Here is a 17,251-nt window from a genome sequence, read left to right as displayed (position 1 = left end):
GGCGTGGGAACGTCACCGTCCGCGCCAGTCTTCGTCACGCTGTCGGGTTGCTCGCCTACTTCGAGCATCTCCATCGCACTCCTAACCTAGACGCCGCCGCTGTCGCCACTCTTCTTTGGCCGTCGTCGTTACCCTTGTAGCCGCCGCCGCCCATCCACCTCCTTCGTCTTCATCTAGCACCAGCTCGTCGCCAGCGTTGCCGTCATCTACCTTGACCACTTCATCTACTCCGACAACCGCGGGCGACATCGGCCCCGTGCCGATTGGCGCCGCCACCGTCGTTGAGTCCTTCTCTGCTGGCCTCTCCGACTTCTCCGACATGGCGTACAGCTCGTGCAGGTCCCAGTCTACGGATGCCCGGTGTTGGCAACACCGATGCGTGCCTTCGTCCACGACGTGTCCCCGGGCCTGGCAAGCCTAGTGCGGCGCTTTGTCAACTTCGTCTTCGTCCGTCTACGCATGCCCAGTGCTGGCAACACCGATGCGTGCCTTCGTCCACGATGTGTCCCCGGGCTTGGCAAACCCGGCGCGACGCGTCGCCAACGACGTCTTCTTCCCGGCGCACCACCACTTCAACACCACTGCGCCCATGACTGACTCGGCGCCTCCTTGCGCCCGCGGCTCCACGGCGACTTCCCCGACACCGGCCGCCCCGACTCGACATTCTTCGCACGGCTACCTCGACCATGGCTCCACCACACACGCTCTCGGCTACCTCGACAAACGGCACAAAGGGCTACCGCCTTGCTTGAGCAACCTCGTCGGTTCCCACTCCAGCCACGCCTTCCGCGATGCGTCGACCGTTACGACTGTGGGAAGGTGTCCGTCGGCTTGCCTTCGGATTCTTCTCCAGTCTCACCTTCTGCGTCGCTACCGTTATGACTGCGGGGGGATGTTGAGTATATTGATTCATTAGGAAACACAAGATAGACTAGGATTTGTTCCTGTCTTGTATTGTACTTTAAGTCGATCATGTATTTTTATATATATTTCCATGAGGCTCAAGCAATATAACAACTATTCCACCAAAATCCCTCTCTCTCCCTTCTAGCAGGAGGGATATACAGATATAAGAGCATCTCCAATAGATGGTCCAAATGTAAAAGTAACTAACTTTTGGACCGTCTGAGGCCAAAAACGCAGCTCTAACAGATGGTCCATACGTAAAAAAAATTGAACCGCGGCCTCCTCGTGATGTAAAATACAACACCTCGCGGTGCAAATTTACATCACGAGGTGCATCTGGTCCAAAACCAGCAGCCGCCCGCGAACGACCAACCGCCACTTCATTTCCTTTCTCGCCCGCCCGCCCGCGACCTCCCGCCCGTTCGCCGTGGCCCCGCCGCAGGCCGCCCGCATCAAATCCGGTGCCGCCTCGCGCTCGCTCGCTGCGGCCGCCCATCCCGCTCGCCTCCTGCCCAGCCACCGCAGCCCCGCCTCCCCTGCCTCGCGTGGCCGCGCCATGGCCGTGCCTGTCGCGAGCTCCTGGCCGCTCAGCCACGCCCGCCTTCGCCAGCTCGCGCAGTCCGCGGGCGCGACACCGCGCCCCTGCTGCGCTCCAGCCGCTCCCAGGCTGCAGCTGCTGCGCTCCAGCCGCTCCCGCCCGGCCACTTCGCCGCCTCCGCTGCCTCGCCCGCGCCGCACTGGCCTCTGGCATCGCCGGCCTCCCGCCGACGCAGCCCCTGCAGCTACCCATACGCCATGGCCGGCCCCTGCCTACTGTTGCTGCTGCCTTTCTACTGCTGCCGCTAGCCGTTGCCGCCGGCTGCTGCTACTGCTGGCCATGGCCGTGGCCACGGCCATGGCCGAGCGGCCGTGCGTGTGTGTATGTGTGTTGTGCGTGCGTGCAGTGTGTGTGTGCGGTGTGTGCGTGCAGTGTGTGTGTGTGTGCGGTGCGTGCGTGCAGTGTGTGTGTGCGCTGAGTGTGTGGCCGCGCCCACCTCCGGCCTCGCCGCGCCGCCGCTGCCGATCTGCCGGCTGCACTCTGCTGCTGCACCAGCAATGTTCAGTTACTGTAGCAGTAGCCAGCTTTGCAACTATTACATTGACTAGCCCTCTTGACAGCCCCTAAACTGCGGTTAAACAGTTGTTAACATGAGTGAAAATAATATGAGTGGAAAGTATACATGACAAAGTCCATTTTATCCCACTGGACCAAATCCTTTTGATGCATGGATTAAATCCTACAAAAATCACAAAATGCTAAGTTCTGTTAAGTGAAAAGCAGAAAACAGCTTTATTTTCATAGCTACTTTAGTGCTGTTGATGACCAAGCAAATGAGCTCTAATATGGATGTAATTGGTACTAACATGTAGATCACAGAAAAATGCTCCAAATTGATATAAGGCACAAAATCATAGGAGGTACAGAACAATAGTTGTAGCATTTTGAAAACAACTAAGTGATGTTTAAAACTGGCGAATTCTCAGACTTGGCAAAATTTCAGGAATTTACATCTTCATTTTGGACCATCTATTGGAGTTGCTCTTTTGGACCATCAATTTGGACCATCTGTTGGAGTTGAGCTTTTTTCGAAGCTCCAAAACACACTTTTTGGCAGTTCAAATTTTGCATCTCCGGTTTTGGACCGCCAAATTTTGGACCATCTATTGAAGATGCTCTGACAAGGCCCGCCGCAAACAAGCCGTCCGGGTCCGACCGTGGTCGTCCCGCCATCACCCACGGCCCCATGCCCGGCGCCGGCTGCAGCAGGTGAACCTGACCTGCTGCTCCTGCTCTAGTCTGGTCTCTTCGTCCGGCGTAGCGATGTTTCAGGCTGTCAGCATGCCGAAACAAAGCACGTCTCAGATGTTTTGGACATGAGATGAGAGCTGATTGCAGCATCTACCCCGCAAAAAAAAAAAGACAGCATCTGCTGCCGCGTTTGGTGCCCATGCACAAGAACACCACACCGACTCACCTAATCCTGCTGATGCAGCGTCAGTTGCCCACTTGAGTTAGTTTAGGAATGGTCCTTTTCAGAAAACTCTGCCTGTCTCTCAAACATAAAAACGACAGTGATGGTTCTAAAACTTCTACAGCTTGATCTCTGGCCCAATGCTAGGCGGCATATATGTATGTAAAACTGACCTAGCTTTTTGAAAACAACACATTTGCACCATCAATCAAAAGAAAGAAAAAAGAAACACATTTGACATATGGGTGGTGCGGCTCCTATCAGCAATGAAGTATATATAGCACACAAAATTAAGTCCGACTGAACAAAGATCACCACGCAACAACGGTGGCGGGAATTCCTCGGATCGTAACTCCTGTTACATAACCCTGCTCATGTAAACCACTGGCATAAATCTTCGAAGCTGCTGAAATTGATTCGGTTGTATCAGAATTACAGGACGGCAAAACCGAAGGGAAGGATGGTTTAAGCATTTACAGGCTGACAGAAATAAGGCACGCTACACAGTCCAGATGGAAACACACGACGTCGATTCGCAACAACCAGGCGAGAGGTTCATCACACAATACGAGTTGCTGCAGGATTATTAAGCAAGGGTGTCGTAATCCCGATCACGCTCCTCTGAGCCGAGCGCAACGAGCACGTAGACCGCGTAGATGATGCCGGGGATGTAGCCCAGGATGGTGAGCAACAGGCAGATGCAGAACTCCATCTGTTCAAGACAGAAAGGAAGACCAATACTGTTAGTATGCTATCAGGATTGAGAAAAAACAATAGCATTGAACTGCTCCTTCTGTGCCACACAGAAGGCGCTTGCGCATCACCTATCCATTCAGGATCCAAAATTAATCCAGTGAATCATCGGAGCAACTTGCTCTGCCGACGAGGAACAGATTGTGCTACTTAGACAAATTTACCACACCGGCTATGCACATAAACTTCTACTTAGTATAAATAAACAACAGTTTTGCTAAAGCACCCAATAAACAATTGGTCGAATATAACCACTTGAAGCGCAATACAGTGGTAGTAAGAACCGAGAGAGGGTAATCCCAGGCCCCCAGCAGATGGCGTGGTTTTGCTTTCTATATAATGCGGGGCTGAGAGGAGAGGCCTTTTCTCTAAACAAAATTCAGACATTATCGACATTGCACCATACATGTTATCATCCCACTTAGATGACGACGAACCCCACGGATGGTCTGATTGTCTTCTTGATACTCAACAAACGTGTAAAAAGGCTTCAATCTGCTTTCATTGGCATGGCAGCAACCAGCAGGGCCTGCATAATTCCATAGCTAGAGCAATAGCAAACTACTAAACCATACCAGCCCTGAACCATACAGTAGTATGTTGCCTGCAATACTAGGCGTCACCTACAGGTCATTTGCAGGTCTAAAGACTGAGGAAACCGCAAGCCCAAGCTAGAGCAATGCTATACTACGCGTCACCGACAGGACATCGCGCGAGATCAGGGGAGACTCCGGACCTCGCGACTGTAGCCAAGGGGGAACCGCCGCCCGAATATCTCTCTCGAACCACCGGTCGCCTCGCCTGCTACTCGGCCGGCGGCTGCCAGCGCGCAAGCCCGCCCGACCGCATAGTTCGCGTTCGGGAACCTACCGGGTCGCGTGAATCCAGCCAGCAGAGGAGGGTCGCGGTTGGGGGGCGGGGGGGGGGGGGTTGAATTGCTTACGCTGCAGCAACCGTAGTGGAGGAAGACGCCGAGCGGCGGCAGGATGATGGCGAGCAGGATCTCGAGGAAGGTGCAGCTCCGGGACGCCATCGGTGATGCGGATCTCAGGTCGGATCGGGGGAGGAAGGACGGAGGGAGAGGATGATGTGATTACTTCGCGCGGAGACTTTACAGACTTGTGGCGCTGGCCGGGGCTGGCCGGGCCGACACGCCACCCACGCGGCTCCACGGGGAAACGCCGCAGCGGCCTCAGGTAGTCAGGTGCCGCACGCGGTTTATCCTTGGGAAAACGTTCGCCAGGGAGAAACCGACAGCGAACGCCCTAACTGCTACACGATCTTGATCCTATGGACGCCATACATTCGCCACATATGCCAACTATTATCCTATGGAGTACAGTAGAAAACAAAAACTGGATTTTTTTTTCACAAACGCGCAAAAGATTTGTGCATCATTGCATTGATAGAAGGGGGGAGTACAAGTACAATGTCCACCCAAATGACGCGTACACACTCGAATGGCGTGCACATAAGCACCCTAATGGCCACCCTATATTACACAAGGCTACAACTCAAGAAGGATGGAGTCCAGGCTACTGGCGCCAACGCAATGTCTCAGCAAATATTTTATCTGCCGTCTAGTTGTTTCTGTGTTTAGAGGTGTAGCGCCGAATGCTTACTGTATTCGGGGTACTTTATGTAACGATGATGTGTTATGATCTATATAGTGTTGTTTTCTCTCAATAAAAATAAGTTATATTGTATATGTAAATTGTGGCACCCCAAAACTAAGATCCTTGGCGCCCCATTGTGCGGGTGCGAGATCTTTGTGACTACGGCTAAAAGATGTGATGTCACACGTGTAACAGCTGTCGAGGCGACGGATAGCTCCCGAATCAGTTGGCTGATAACATCCAACTACTAGCCGACTAATTCCTAGCAGCTTCACTTGAATTTTTCAAACATTATAATATATGTGAAATTATATGAAGTAGGCATCTCTTCCAAGTTTATGCCTGCCCAATCTCTTGTGTCTCATAGGTGGATCTCCACATGTATCATCCATTGTTACTTGTTGCGCCGTTCCTTCAACGGTGAACGGCTCGCACATGTGGCAGAGACCCACCCTTCAGTCATTGTATACGCACCAGAAAATTAAGGGGCATTTCCTAAACGCCCCTTATGCGCCTGCTACTAGTGTTCCTACAATCGGACGCACACCACTGCCCCCGCGCTGGGCCAGCCCACTTGGCTTCTTTTTTCCCCTGTGAAACTACAAAAAACGCGGCGCGAGAGAGATTCGAACCAGTGATCTCTTTATTCGCGATAATCTACACTAACCACCTAGGCCGTTGCATTTTTCTTACTCTTTTTTTCTGCTTTTGTTCATTTCTTTTTTATTTTTTATTTTATTTTATTTTTTATTTCTTTTCTTTTCTTACTTTTGTGTTTTTTTTCAAAATCAATGAACTTTTTTCAAATTTATGAACTTATCATATAATTGATTTCTTTTTCAAAATTGACGATTTTTTTCAGTTTTGCGAACTGTTTTCCAAACTTGATAAACTTTTTTTAAAAGCCGACAATTTTTTGTCAAACTGGATGAACTTTTTTAAAACTGAATTTTTGTTAATTGTATGATTTTTTCAAAATCAATGAACTTTTTGATTTTGTGATTTTTTTAAATCCATGAACTATTTTTTTGTATTCTTGGATATTTTTTCCGTATAAGTCAACTCAGCTCACCCTGAGCGAGCAAACCATAAACGGTTCCAGGACGAGGGACCTAGCCACCATATAATTGGGCCAGCCCATAAGGCAGGCGCGTGGGTGCGGTTCCTCCTAGTGGTGCTCAAGGCGCCACATAGGAGCTCTCCAATTAAGGGCAAGTTCTTTTGTGGCTATTTGGGGTTGTATAAATAATCTGTCCTCTACCTAGCTTATTTTATTTTAGAAACCTACTAATTAGCTCTTAATTAGTAGGCTTCTAAAATAAAATTTTAAGTACGGCTTTTCTAGAATAAGTTGGGTAGGGGCAGCTTATTTTCACATCCTAAATTTATACCTACTGATAAAGCAAGGTGATATTATGACTTCATCCTGTCTATATATTTTAATCTGACAAGTTTTATAAATTGCCAATGTGGTACTAACGAACAGTTTGCTTTTGCCTCCTAGGTAGTGGAGTAATGCTACATGTAGGGGTCATTACCGGGGTTTTATGGGGGTGGACCCACTTGGCAGTTTGTGGTTGGTCATTTGGGAAAATTAGCCCATACCCTCCTAAAAGTTGGGGGGGGGGGGGGGGGGCGCTGGTTTAGTTAGTTGGAAAGGCCCCATAATGGCATGTAAAGGCCCGTGAGTCTACCATTTTGCTAGGTAGTACATCCACGCTCGTTGCATTGGGCCTACTTTAGTCTAGCCCATCAATGTGCAACTTCCAGGTCCGTCACTTCTGACGAGTGCTAGCCTAAAGTTGCTAGCCCACCCTACACACACCTCACACCTGAATGTTGGCATTTCCTAAACGGCGCCTGTAGCGCCCGTTTTAGGCTTACTGGTACACGGCGCACACCCCTTTCACCCCGCTGGGCCGGCCCATCTCCTTTTTCCTAAGCGCTAAAAAAACATGTCCCGGCAGAGGATCAAACCAGCGACATCCTTGTCGAGCAAAGCATCGCTAACCATCACGCCAACTCGCTTATATGTGAACTACAATCTTTTTCCTCTATTTCCATTCTATTATTTCCTTTTTTCGTTTTTGTTTTCTGTTTTTCCTTTTTTTTGTTCTTCCTAGTTTGAAGTTTTTGCTTGAAATTCATGAATTTTTTTCTTAAAAATCAATGAACTTTTTCAAATTCGATGAACTCTTTTCCAAATTCGATGAACTTTTTTCAAATCCGATGAACATTTTTCCAAATCCGATGAACTCTTTTTCCAATTTCGATGAACTTTTTTCAAATTTGATGAACTTTTTTCAAATCCGATGACCTCTTTCCATATCCGATAAACTTTTTTCAAATTCGATGAACTCTTTTCCAAATCCGATGAATTTTTTCAAATTTGATGAACTTATTTCAAATCCGATGAACTGTGACACCCAAGTTTTTTTTATTTGGATTTGTTTTTAAAAAGATTTTTATTTGACTTGAGGGGAGTGATTTAAATTTTTCTTCAAGAGAACTCTCACTCTCAAATATTTTTCTTTATGGCAAAAGTTTTATTTGGATTCAACCAAGATCTGTCTTTGGTCTTGGAGGTTCTTACTTTTCACTTGGACTCAAGACAAAATATTTTCACTTGGGAAATGACTTTTGAAAATCTCCTTGAAATTTGCACTATGGCTTTTGGAAAATCCTTTGCCACTTTCAACAATTCCTTCTTGCCATGGCCTTAGTGCAAATCCCCTCTCCTAACCCTTTCCTCACCTTTGGATAATGATTTGCATCAAATCCAGCAAGTTGAACCTCCCCATGTGATTTTTTCCATTTATATTCTATTCAAATAAATTTCTGCCTTCTTTTCTAGCACTTGGAGATTTACAAAGGAACTCCACTTTCTGTCTTGATTTTTGCCCCCAAACCTTTTTCCCCTCCTAGTCCTTTGAACCCTCAATCAAGAACCATGAAGATCACTGGTCTTCAGTTCAAAATTTTCAAACTACACCTGCTGCAAGTTTGGACCAGATTTGTCAAATTTGGTGAAATTCATTCAAAACCTTCTCCAAAAATTTCAAGTAAAATCAGGCAGCCTCTGGGTGCATTGAGTGGTCACCTCACCAAGTTACAGCTCCAGAAAAATTTATCTCATTGCAAAAAACTCCTGTCGAACACCTGCAGTGAACTGTCTGTATCAAGTTCAGAAAAATTCAGAGATTCAGTCAGTGGCTTGCTGTCGTTTTCTTCAGAGAAGGACATCAATCTCGCCAGTACCACCGCGTCGCCTTGCTCCTCGTCCCCGCCCTCTTGTTCCTGCACCGCACGAATGCCTGGCGCCTTGCGGGCGTCGGCGACAAGCAGCAGAAGGTGCGCCGCCCCGTGACCGACGCCGGCGGCGGCTTTGCGGACACCAGCGGGAGACACGGCGCCGACGACGCCACCCAGCGCCGCCCAAACCACCGGAGCTCGCCGCGTGGCCTTCCACTCCCCCGAACGCGCTGCCGCTCTCGTCGTGAACCGCAGGGCGCGGAGCGCGCTCTCTGCCGCCGTTGAGCCCGTGCGGTCACCTCACCGTGGACCGACGCCATTACGCCAAGACCGACCCCGTTTAGCTATGAAACGACTCCAGTAACCTCCACTGGTGCTGCCTGGCCACTCAAACCTCCTACCAATCCACTGCTCCGCCGTAATCGCTCGCCGGAGATTCTCCGTTCACGGCCACCCCGTCGATCTGCCTATAAATAGAGGCCCCGAGCTTCAACTCGAGCACCCACCATCCCTGCACTCCCCCTAGAGCAAGCCTAGCCACTGGTAGAGCCCCGAGGAGGTCTCCTTCCTCGACACCGGCCGCCGCGACCCGCCACGGGATCCAGCCCGATTCGCCCCCGTGTGTGCTTCCCCGCCCCCATTCTCTTGCCAGTAGCTTCACCTTGCATCCCTCGTTCTGACCCGCGCCTCAATTCGTAGTTTGCAGCCCTCCACCGGAGTCCCCCATCCTCACCCGAGCCGCCGTCCGCCGGAGATAGTGTCGCCGTCGACGTGGTGCTCCCCGTTGGACGAGTCCACCACCCACCGACGCGGAAGAAGACGCTGAAGCTCTTGGTACCCTCCGTTTCTCCTAACTCGCCGTGGTTCGACGCCGGCGTCCACCGCAGTCTTCGGGCGCCGGCGAGCTTTTTAAACCTGATAGGTGGACCCCGCCTGTCAGCCTCTATTCTATTCTCCTCCGAACCGTTATCTGTTGGCGCCTTCGGGCAAATACGTTTTCTCCTTTGCGCTTACGCATTCCCAACCGAAGCGTTTTCTGTTTCCTCAGTTAAAACCCTGGAACTTTTCTGTTTCATTACAGATAAGTCCCTGGACAGAAACCTTTATAACTTTTTAATAAAAAGGAATTTTTGAGTGATTCTTTTTCTGACAATCTTCAAATTTTGTCTAGTTTTTTATGGGATTTATTTGAAAATTATTTGGAAAAGTTTCTGTGCAAGTGTTGGTTTTCACGTTAGTACCCGTTTCGTGATTGCCGTAGGTTCCGGAAGAGGTGAAGGAGCCGCGAACTTCGCCGAGCTAGACTCCGACTTCTCCAAACCAGGCAAGCATGTTTTGAACATTTGATATGACAGGTGTTTTACATGTTCACGTGAGAGTTTGTGCGTGGCATATGAGTGTCGGTAAACACCTCGTTGCTTGTAAGGCAACGACCCGATTGTGCCAAAGTCGCGATGATCTCTGATGAGAGATGGCCTAATCATGTGGTGACATGAAGGGCAGCAAGGTGGTACTGTTGTAGCATACCAGCCTTGCGTCATCCGACTTTCTCCGACGTTAACGTGGTTGGAGCCACGTTATCGTTCTTTTCCCGCATGTTCCAAAGTTGCGATGATCTCTGATGAGAGATGGCCAAATCATGTGGTGACATGAAGGGCAGCAAGGTGGTACTGTTGTAGCATACCAGCCTTGCGTCATCCGACTTCCTCCGACGTTAACGTGGTTGGAGCCACGTTACCGTTCTTTCCCCTTTTCGTGCTACCACATGTCTCATTGCCATGATGCGGTTTAGTAAGTTGGTAACCTCTTTCCGTGTACACACCAAACAGAGAGGCCGGGATGATGGTACCTTGGCCCAGGATTAAAGCCAGTCATCCGGTCAGGGGGCATGGGTGTTTCCGGTTGGGACCGAGAGGGGGCACCCCCTTAGAGCGCGCGTATAGAAATTTGATCCCATGCTACGCGAGGTTGTAGCCTCCCCGTCTCAAGGTTTTTCTTGAATGTTGCCGAGGGTGATCCCTGGCTTCGGATGGTTGAATTGGGTGTGTACTGGTTAGACGTGTTTCTTCCAAAACACCGTAGACGGAACTAGTCCCCGTGACTACTGAAATCCGTTGGCTGTGGTTAAGTACAAACTCTGCAGAGTCAATTCTTTCCAAATCATCGTATCCATGATCAAGTAGTGTAAACATTATATCCATATCTATCCGTGTGAAAAACTTGCCCCCGGTGAACAAGCTCAAGTGGTAAATCCAGTTTTATTGTTATTCCTGTGGATGGACTAACTTTATATTTGTCATGTTTGTGATAATTTATGTTCCCGAACGATTGTATTATTGAGCTGTGATATAAGCCCTTTATGTGACGTCGCGCAGACGTCCGACTGTGGCGTGTACTTGTTTCTTACTTTAAATATAAGCCCTTTATGTGATGTCGCCCAGACGTCCGATTGTGGCATGCACTGTCTTTATTTCCTGTTATAAGCCCTTTATGTGGTGTCGCCTCGACGCCCGACTGTGGCATTATTATTCCGCATTTTCCGCTCGAGGAGTCTTTCAGACAATCGTTTGGCACCTGTATTATTATTCCGCATTTTTCGCTCGAGGAGTCTTTCGGACACTCGTTTGGCACCTGTATTATCATTCCGCCTTTTCCGCTCGAGGAGTCTTTCAGACACTCGTTTGGCACCTGTATTATTATTCCGCATTTTCCGCTCGAGGAGTCTTTCAGACACTCGTTTGGCACCTGTATTATTATTCCGCATTTTCCGCTCGAGGAGTCTTTCAGACACTCGTTTGGCACCTGTATTATTATTCCGCATTTTCCGCTCGAGGAGTCTTTCAGACACTCGTTTGGCACCAGTATTACTATTCTGCAGTTTCCGCTCGAGGCGTCATTCAGACCCTCGCTTGGCACCCAGTATTTATTATCTCTATGTCTGATCGCACTGGTTAACTTGTTCATGTGCTTCATGTTTACATTTGTTATACCTTATGTCCGAACTGTCTTGCGAGTACTTTCATAGTACTCACCTGGCTTGTTGATTTGGCCAGATGTTGACGAAGGCGATCTCTTGGATGAAGAGTTTGATAGCGCGTCCGACACCTAGAGGAGTCCCAGTCAGTCCTGCGCGATCCCGGATTTTGGTCACTTGTATTGTATACGCTTCCGCCACCCGCAATAAGTCTTCTCGAGCCTCACTCCGACGCTCGAAGAGTTGTAGTCTTCTGGAATCATATCACTCGCTTCGCGATGATTTTTCCACCACTGTTATTATCGTGAGTTAGTAGTTTGCCACCCTATCCGCCGTCTTGTTTTAGCGGCGTGCATGTAATAAATTATTGGGCAGTCTCTACTCAACCTTGTATTATATTTAGTACTCCTGGTATTTTTCTTCTGTGACCAAGATATTGTCTACCAGTGAGAAGGAATTCTTCCTCGCTGGTCCGTAAAAGGGATTGGTCTCTCAATAATTATTTTATTGAAAAACCGGTCGTGACATGAACTTTTTTCCAAATTCGATGAACTTTTTTCAAATTGATGAACTTTTCTTGAAAAATTATTAACTTTTTTCAATTTTGATGAACATTTTTCAAATTTGATGAACTTTTTTTCAAATTCGCTGAACTATTTTTCAAGTTTGATGAACATTAAATGAAAATGCATTAATTTTGTTTTTTGATTTTGATGAACGTTTTTCAAAACCAATAAGTTTTTTCAAATTTGATGTACCTTTTTTGAAAACCAATGAACTTTTTCAGGTTTGTGTAATTTTCCTCCAAAATGAAGAACAATTTTCAAAATCCATGAACTATTTCAATGTCACGATCTTTTTCCAAAAAAAATCTATGAAATAAAATAGCGCAGCGACATTATTTATTATGCCTTTGCCGCTGTTACTAATCACTAACGATAGATCGAGTGGCTAACGATGTCTTTTTCCGAAAAAACAAATCGCGAGCTTTTGTGTTCGCTGCTGAGCGCGATTCTTGGGCCGGCCCAACTGGGCGCCGTAGCGAGCGCCAGGGAGAGGTTCGGGCGCCTGAAGCGCCCGATAGGAGCTCCCCTGAATGTTGACGCCTTTCTCAAAAAAAAAACAAACTAAATGTCGACGCCAAAGGGAAAACGATAGAAGCTGCACTCAGGAAAAGAAGATGATGATGATTCTTTTTCTTGTGAGAAAAGAGAAATAATTTCAGAAAGGAAAAAACTCACGGATGATGCATGTACAGTGTATCCCCCTAATGCCTGTTCATGTCAGAAGATAATATACAGCGTATCCCGCACCCCATGGTGGGCGATCTCCACCTTGGTCCGTCTCCTCCCGTCCTCTGCGGCCAGTTGCTAGATATTGTTCCCATGCACGCACGTAAGCAACGCCGTCACTACATTTTAAAATACAAATGAGCAGATTGTTAATCCGCCCGGAGGATCCTTCTAAATCCGTCGCCCAGGTCCAGACATCCCGCACCCACCACACCACACCACAGCAGGGGGACCAGCTAGCTAATCGACCCTAACACCGTTGTCAAAGCCACCATCATCGTTAATTAGTGACGAACAGCTGCCGGTGCGAGGCCACCGTACGCGCGCGATCTTGCAGATTAAGGGCGGGGAAATCCGACAGGTTCGCATGGGCGATTAGCTTAGTGGCCATGCTCAGGGTCGGCAGCTAGCGCGATTGTTAATTGGGCCGGGGCGGGTGGCACACACATGGCGACAGGATCCCCCAGATATGATCTCGCATGCAGAAGCACACCACGAAGGAGCCCCAAAAGGATTTCCAACCCACTAAATAATTATATAAGGGGCAGAAAACTAAGGAGGGCTAAACATGCATGCATGAGACATCGGATTGTTTCTAGATTTGTCATGCGATCGAGAGCGTCTCCAAAGCAGGCAGAAGAGCTTGTGATAAACGGGTTCTGAAAAAGATTACTGCAACGTGTGGGATCCCAAAGATCATCTCCGTACGAACAGTTCAAGGGGCCAGTTTGCGAGATCAGATGATTAGGGTTCCTTGTGGTGGCATCAACCATCAGGTTCAAGTTCTAGACTTGTCGCTAGTGTTTGTGTTTTACTGGATGTGAGCATTTGTGCATTCATAGAAAATGAGTACACGTACGTGTATGTGGCCGTTTGTGACTATATATTGTGTTAAAAAAAATTAAAGAGGCCCTCCCTACTACCTAATTTTCGGTTTCTGGGGTGGCGGGTAATTTAAAGAGAAATTCAAGTTTATTCTCAAAAACTTTTAAAACATTTTGAATTTTTTTAATTATTAATTTTTTTCCATGTCAGGGGTATATACACCTAGGAACCAAAGGCATTTTCCATGTATACTTTTTTATACAAAGGGCCAAAGGGGGCCAATAAGGCCGGCCAGTGAAAGTACTTGTACATGCAGAGAGACCAGCATGAGAGCATCTCCAACAGCCGCGCAACGCGCCGCGCGCCGTTCGCCTGGTTTGGCGCGGCCGGCAGCGCTGGCTCCAGCAGACGCATCAAAATTAAGCGCACGCGCGTACCTCCAGCGGCCGCGCTAAACAGTGCGTACATTTTTTTAATTAAAATTCATAGATAGAAAAAACGATACATAGATATTTTACATAGTTTCATAGCATAGATAGATAAAAACTATTTAAGATAGTGCAAGAACATAGATAAAAACTACTAGATAGTGCAACTATAGTCTACTCCCAGTCGTCGCCGTCATCGTCATCGTCGCCATCCTCGCTGGTCTGGTCCGAGGTATCGAGCCACATGTCTTCCCAACGATCATCATCAGACACAAAGATCGTCTCATCACCATTTTCAACGATTTCGCACTGTGATAGCGCCAGGGCCTTCCGCCGACGCCTGTCCAACCGCTCAGCGCGGCGCCTTTGCGTCTCCTCCTCGCGGCGCCTTGCCCAGTAGGCTTGCTCATAGGTGACGTCCTCCGGGTGGCGCTGGCGCCACTCCGCCATGACCCGCTCGTCCTCATGGGCGACGAGGAGGCGGTTCTGCCGCTCAGCGTGATACGCACGAGGCGGCGGGGCGACATCCAGCGCCTGCTGCAGCGTGTGGACGTCGTGGAAGTTCATCTGCTGGCGCGGCCTGCCTAGGCGCCACAGCGCCGCGTCGTACGCGCGGCCGGCCTCGTGCGCCGTCTCGAAGGTGCCGAGGCCGAGCCGGAGTTGGCCGGACCGTATCTCGGAGTAGAACCCGCCGTTGGGGCGCTGGCGGACGCCGCGGTAGCCCGACGCTCCTTGGCGGCGCGGCGGCATGATGGCGGGGCGCTGGAGCGGTGGCGCGCGTGGCAGCGGAAGCAACCGAGAAAGCGGTGGAGGCGCGCGTGACAGCGGAAGAGGAAAAGAATGGTGTGGAATAGGCGTGTGGCGAGCGCCGCATTTTACAGGCGCGGAAGCGGTGCGCCCAAAAAAACGCGCGACTTGCCGCCTTTTCCCGCGCGTGCAAACCATTCCCGCGCGCCTTTCCCACTACCGGTGAAGCGCCGAAACATCCCGCGCGCGCAAAAGACTCGGTTTATCACGCGCGCGCCTTTTGACGCCGCGGTTAGAGATGCTCTCAGCTTCTTTCTCGTGAAATTAACAACCAGTCGATGTCAGGTATACTACTCAGGTTGGGGAACGTAGGATAGGATGTTGGAATTTTGGTTCTCATTAAAAAGGGCATTGCTTGAATCATTGCGCCGGACACCTAGTCCTGATGGGATGCCACTGCCAGGTGTAAGCAAGCGCTCCGTACGCACGTAACTATCCTCGAACTCACCATTGGTGCTGTTCGTTCACCAACCACTAACGCCTGCCGGGTCGACAGATGGAATTGCTATCGACGACACGTGTCAACCAGCCAAGCGGCCCGGCGTAGCATCAGTTTTTTTCTAGCTTTTTTGGCCTTTCAGAATAAGCTGCCCCTATCTAGCTTATTCTAAAGGTCCAACCAAAATTTTCTTTATTTAAAAGCTTACTAGTTAAATTTTAACTACCAGGCTTATAAAAATAATTGCCCCTGGCTTAGCTAGCTAGCTGACGAGGATTGCCTGCGAGTATGGGAGTTTGGAGAGTCCTTTTCAGCTCAAATGTCTGCTGATAAGTATTTCTTTCAGTTTCATTAGATAGGTTTTTTCTTTTTGACCTTTTGGCCAGGAAGATAAATCCATGAGACCGATGTGCTGGTCGGCAGCGGCTACCGACGTGGGTGGCATGGGTTGGACGGCGACGAGACAGAATGAGAATGATGCGGGTGTCCTGATCAGAGGTGTGGCAGTTGCTATTAGTAGAGAGAAAAAAGAGCTTCCAAATGTATAAAATGTACTGGTCGGCACTATGGAACCGTCCTTTCATTCACAGAGCTAACTACTGGTACGGGGAGGATTTTCATATGAATTCCGCGGGATTCTTCTCTATTTAATCCGTGCTAAAAGACTATTTTCTGCGGATTTAAACCTTTCATAAAGAATCCTTTGCCCTTTTGTAAATAAAATCTGACGAAGTAGCACACACATTTCTGCATAATTGAAGTGGTCGTGCCACTGTATTTTCACATCTTGAGAATCCTATGAATCAAAGAGCCATTAATAATATGACGATTGTGCTGGCGAGTATTTGAGAGTCATGCTGACTTGGTCAACCGACGCTGCTCCTACATATCCCATCCCGCCGGTATCTATAATTTTATACATCCTATGTTTCTAAATATAAGATGCTTTGACGGTTTAATTTAAACTGCAAAACATTTTACCTTTAGAAATAGGGGCAGTACTGTTTTAGTGTATGAAAATTCTGAATGGAGGACGAGTTCCATGGAGGCTAAATTTGATAAATGCAAATTTCATATCTTTTACATTTTATTTATTTATTGGAGAGAATACGTATATACCTAGAGGCATAATGTATATGTGTGTAAATTTTCTAGACGAAATACATTAAATATGTGGTTTTTTCAACACATACACTGTTCATTCTCAGTGTCTATGATGTTTTTCACAACTTGCATTTCAAGGTATTTCATCCAGAAATTTTATAGACATATACTATATTCATGTATATTTTTTGGAATTTATCAAAACTAAAAAGTTTGAATTACAATTCTTTTAAAAAATTGGACTCCATGGAGCTCAACCTTCAAAATGCCCTACTTCTTAGTGGACGGCTTATATGGTTGTTATGTGTGGCATTTCATCTAAATGCAATAATCTTGGATGAGTGTGTGCCTTCTTCCACAACATCTGCCCTCTACCCCTTAGCCTCCCTACTTGATCCAATCGGTTGTCTTCCCCATATGCGGCCAGTATCGCTATAGCGTCGCCTCATCCGATCACTGACGCCACTCATCATGCACCTTTCTAACCCCCACCACACCGTGCTAATTTCCTCAACTACGGTGTCCCTACCTGCACTGCGAACAATCAACCATGTTACCATGTCTGACTAGGTCAAGGCACCAACGCCATCATCGTCGGCTTGAGCGGAACTTAAATGAAAAACAAAGAATTACTTACCTACATGGCATCTACAATGATTGGGTGATATGAAACGAAGAAATCATTTCCGCTTTCCCTGCTCCGTGACCTAGGTGTCCAGGCAAGCGACCATCTACCTTCTTCGCCAGTGAGTCCACGGATCCCCTCTTCCTCCGTACGTCACTCTGTTGACGGGAGGAGGCGGGGAATCCCAAAGCATTGGTCTGATGGTTGTATGATTAGGA

The 17,251-nt window shown here is 48.3% G+C and overlaps 2 protein-coding genes across 2 annotated transcripts; both read right to left on the bottom strand.

Annotated features, from left to right (window-relative positions):
* Nucleotides 1–3,290: 3,290 nt before the first annotated feature.
* Nucleotides 3,291–4,904, bottom strand: LOC109754014 (hydrophobic protein OSR8). Its single transcript, XM_020312948.4, has 2 exons — nucleotides 4,615–4,904; nucleotides 3,291–3,630 (listed from the first exon to the last, which is right to left on the bottom strand). The coding sequence occupies exons 1-2, from the start codon at nucleotides 4,702–4,704 to the stop codon at nucleotides 3,505–3,507; spliced, it is 216 nt and encodes a 71-aa protein (XP_020168537.1). The 5' UTR covers nucleotides 4,705–4,904; the 3' UTR covers nucleotides 3,291–3,504.
* A 9,328-nt stretch (nucleotides 4,905–14,232) lies between these two features.
* Nucleotides 14,233–14,808, bottom strand: LOC109754017 (uncharacterized). The gene has a single exon (XM_020312951.1). The coding sequence runs from the start codon at nucleotides 14,806–14,808 to the stop codon at nucleotides 14,233–14,235; it is 576 nt and encodes a 191-aa protein (XP_020168540.1).
* Between the last annotated feature and the right edge of the window lie 2,443 nt (nucleotides 14,809–17,251).

This window comes from Aegilops tauschii, chromosome 5 (assembly GCF_002575655.3).
Source record: "Aegilops tauschii subsp. strangulata cultivar AL8/78 chromosome 5, Aet v6.0, whole genome shotgun sequence".
In the NCBI taxonomy this organism is placed as follows: Eukaryota; Viridiplantae; Streptophyta; class Magnoliopsida; order Poales; family Poaceae; genus Aegilops; species Aegilops tauschii.
Note: the sequence above shows the minus strand (reverse complement) of the source record. Positions and strands in the feature narration are given on the sequence as shown.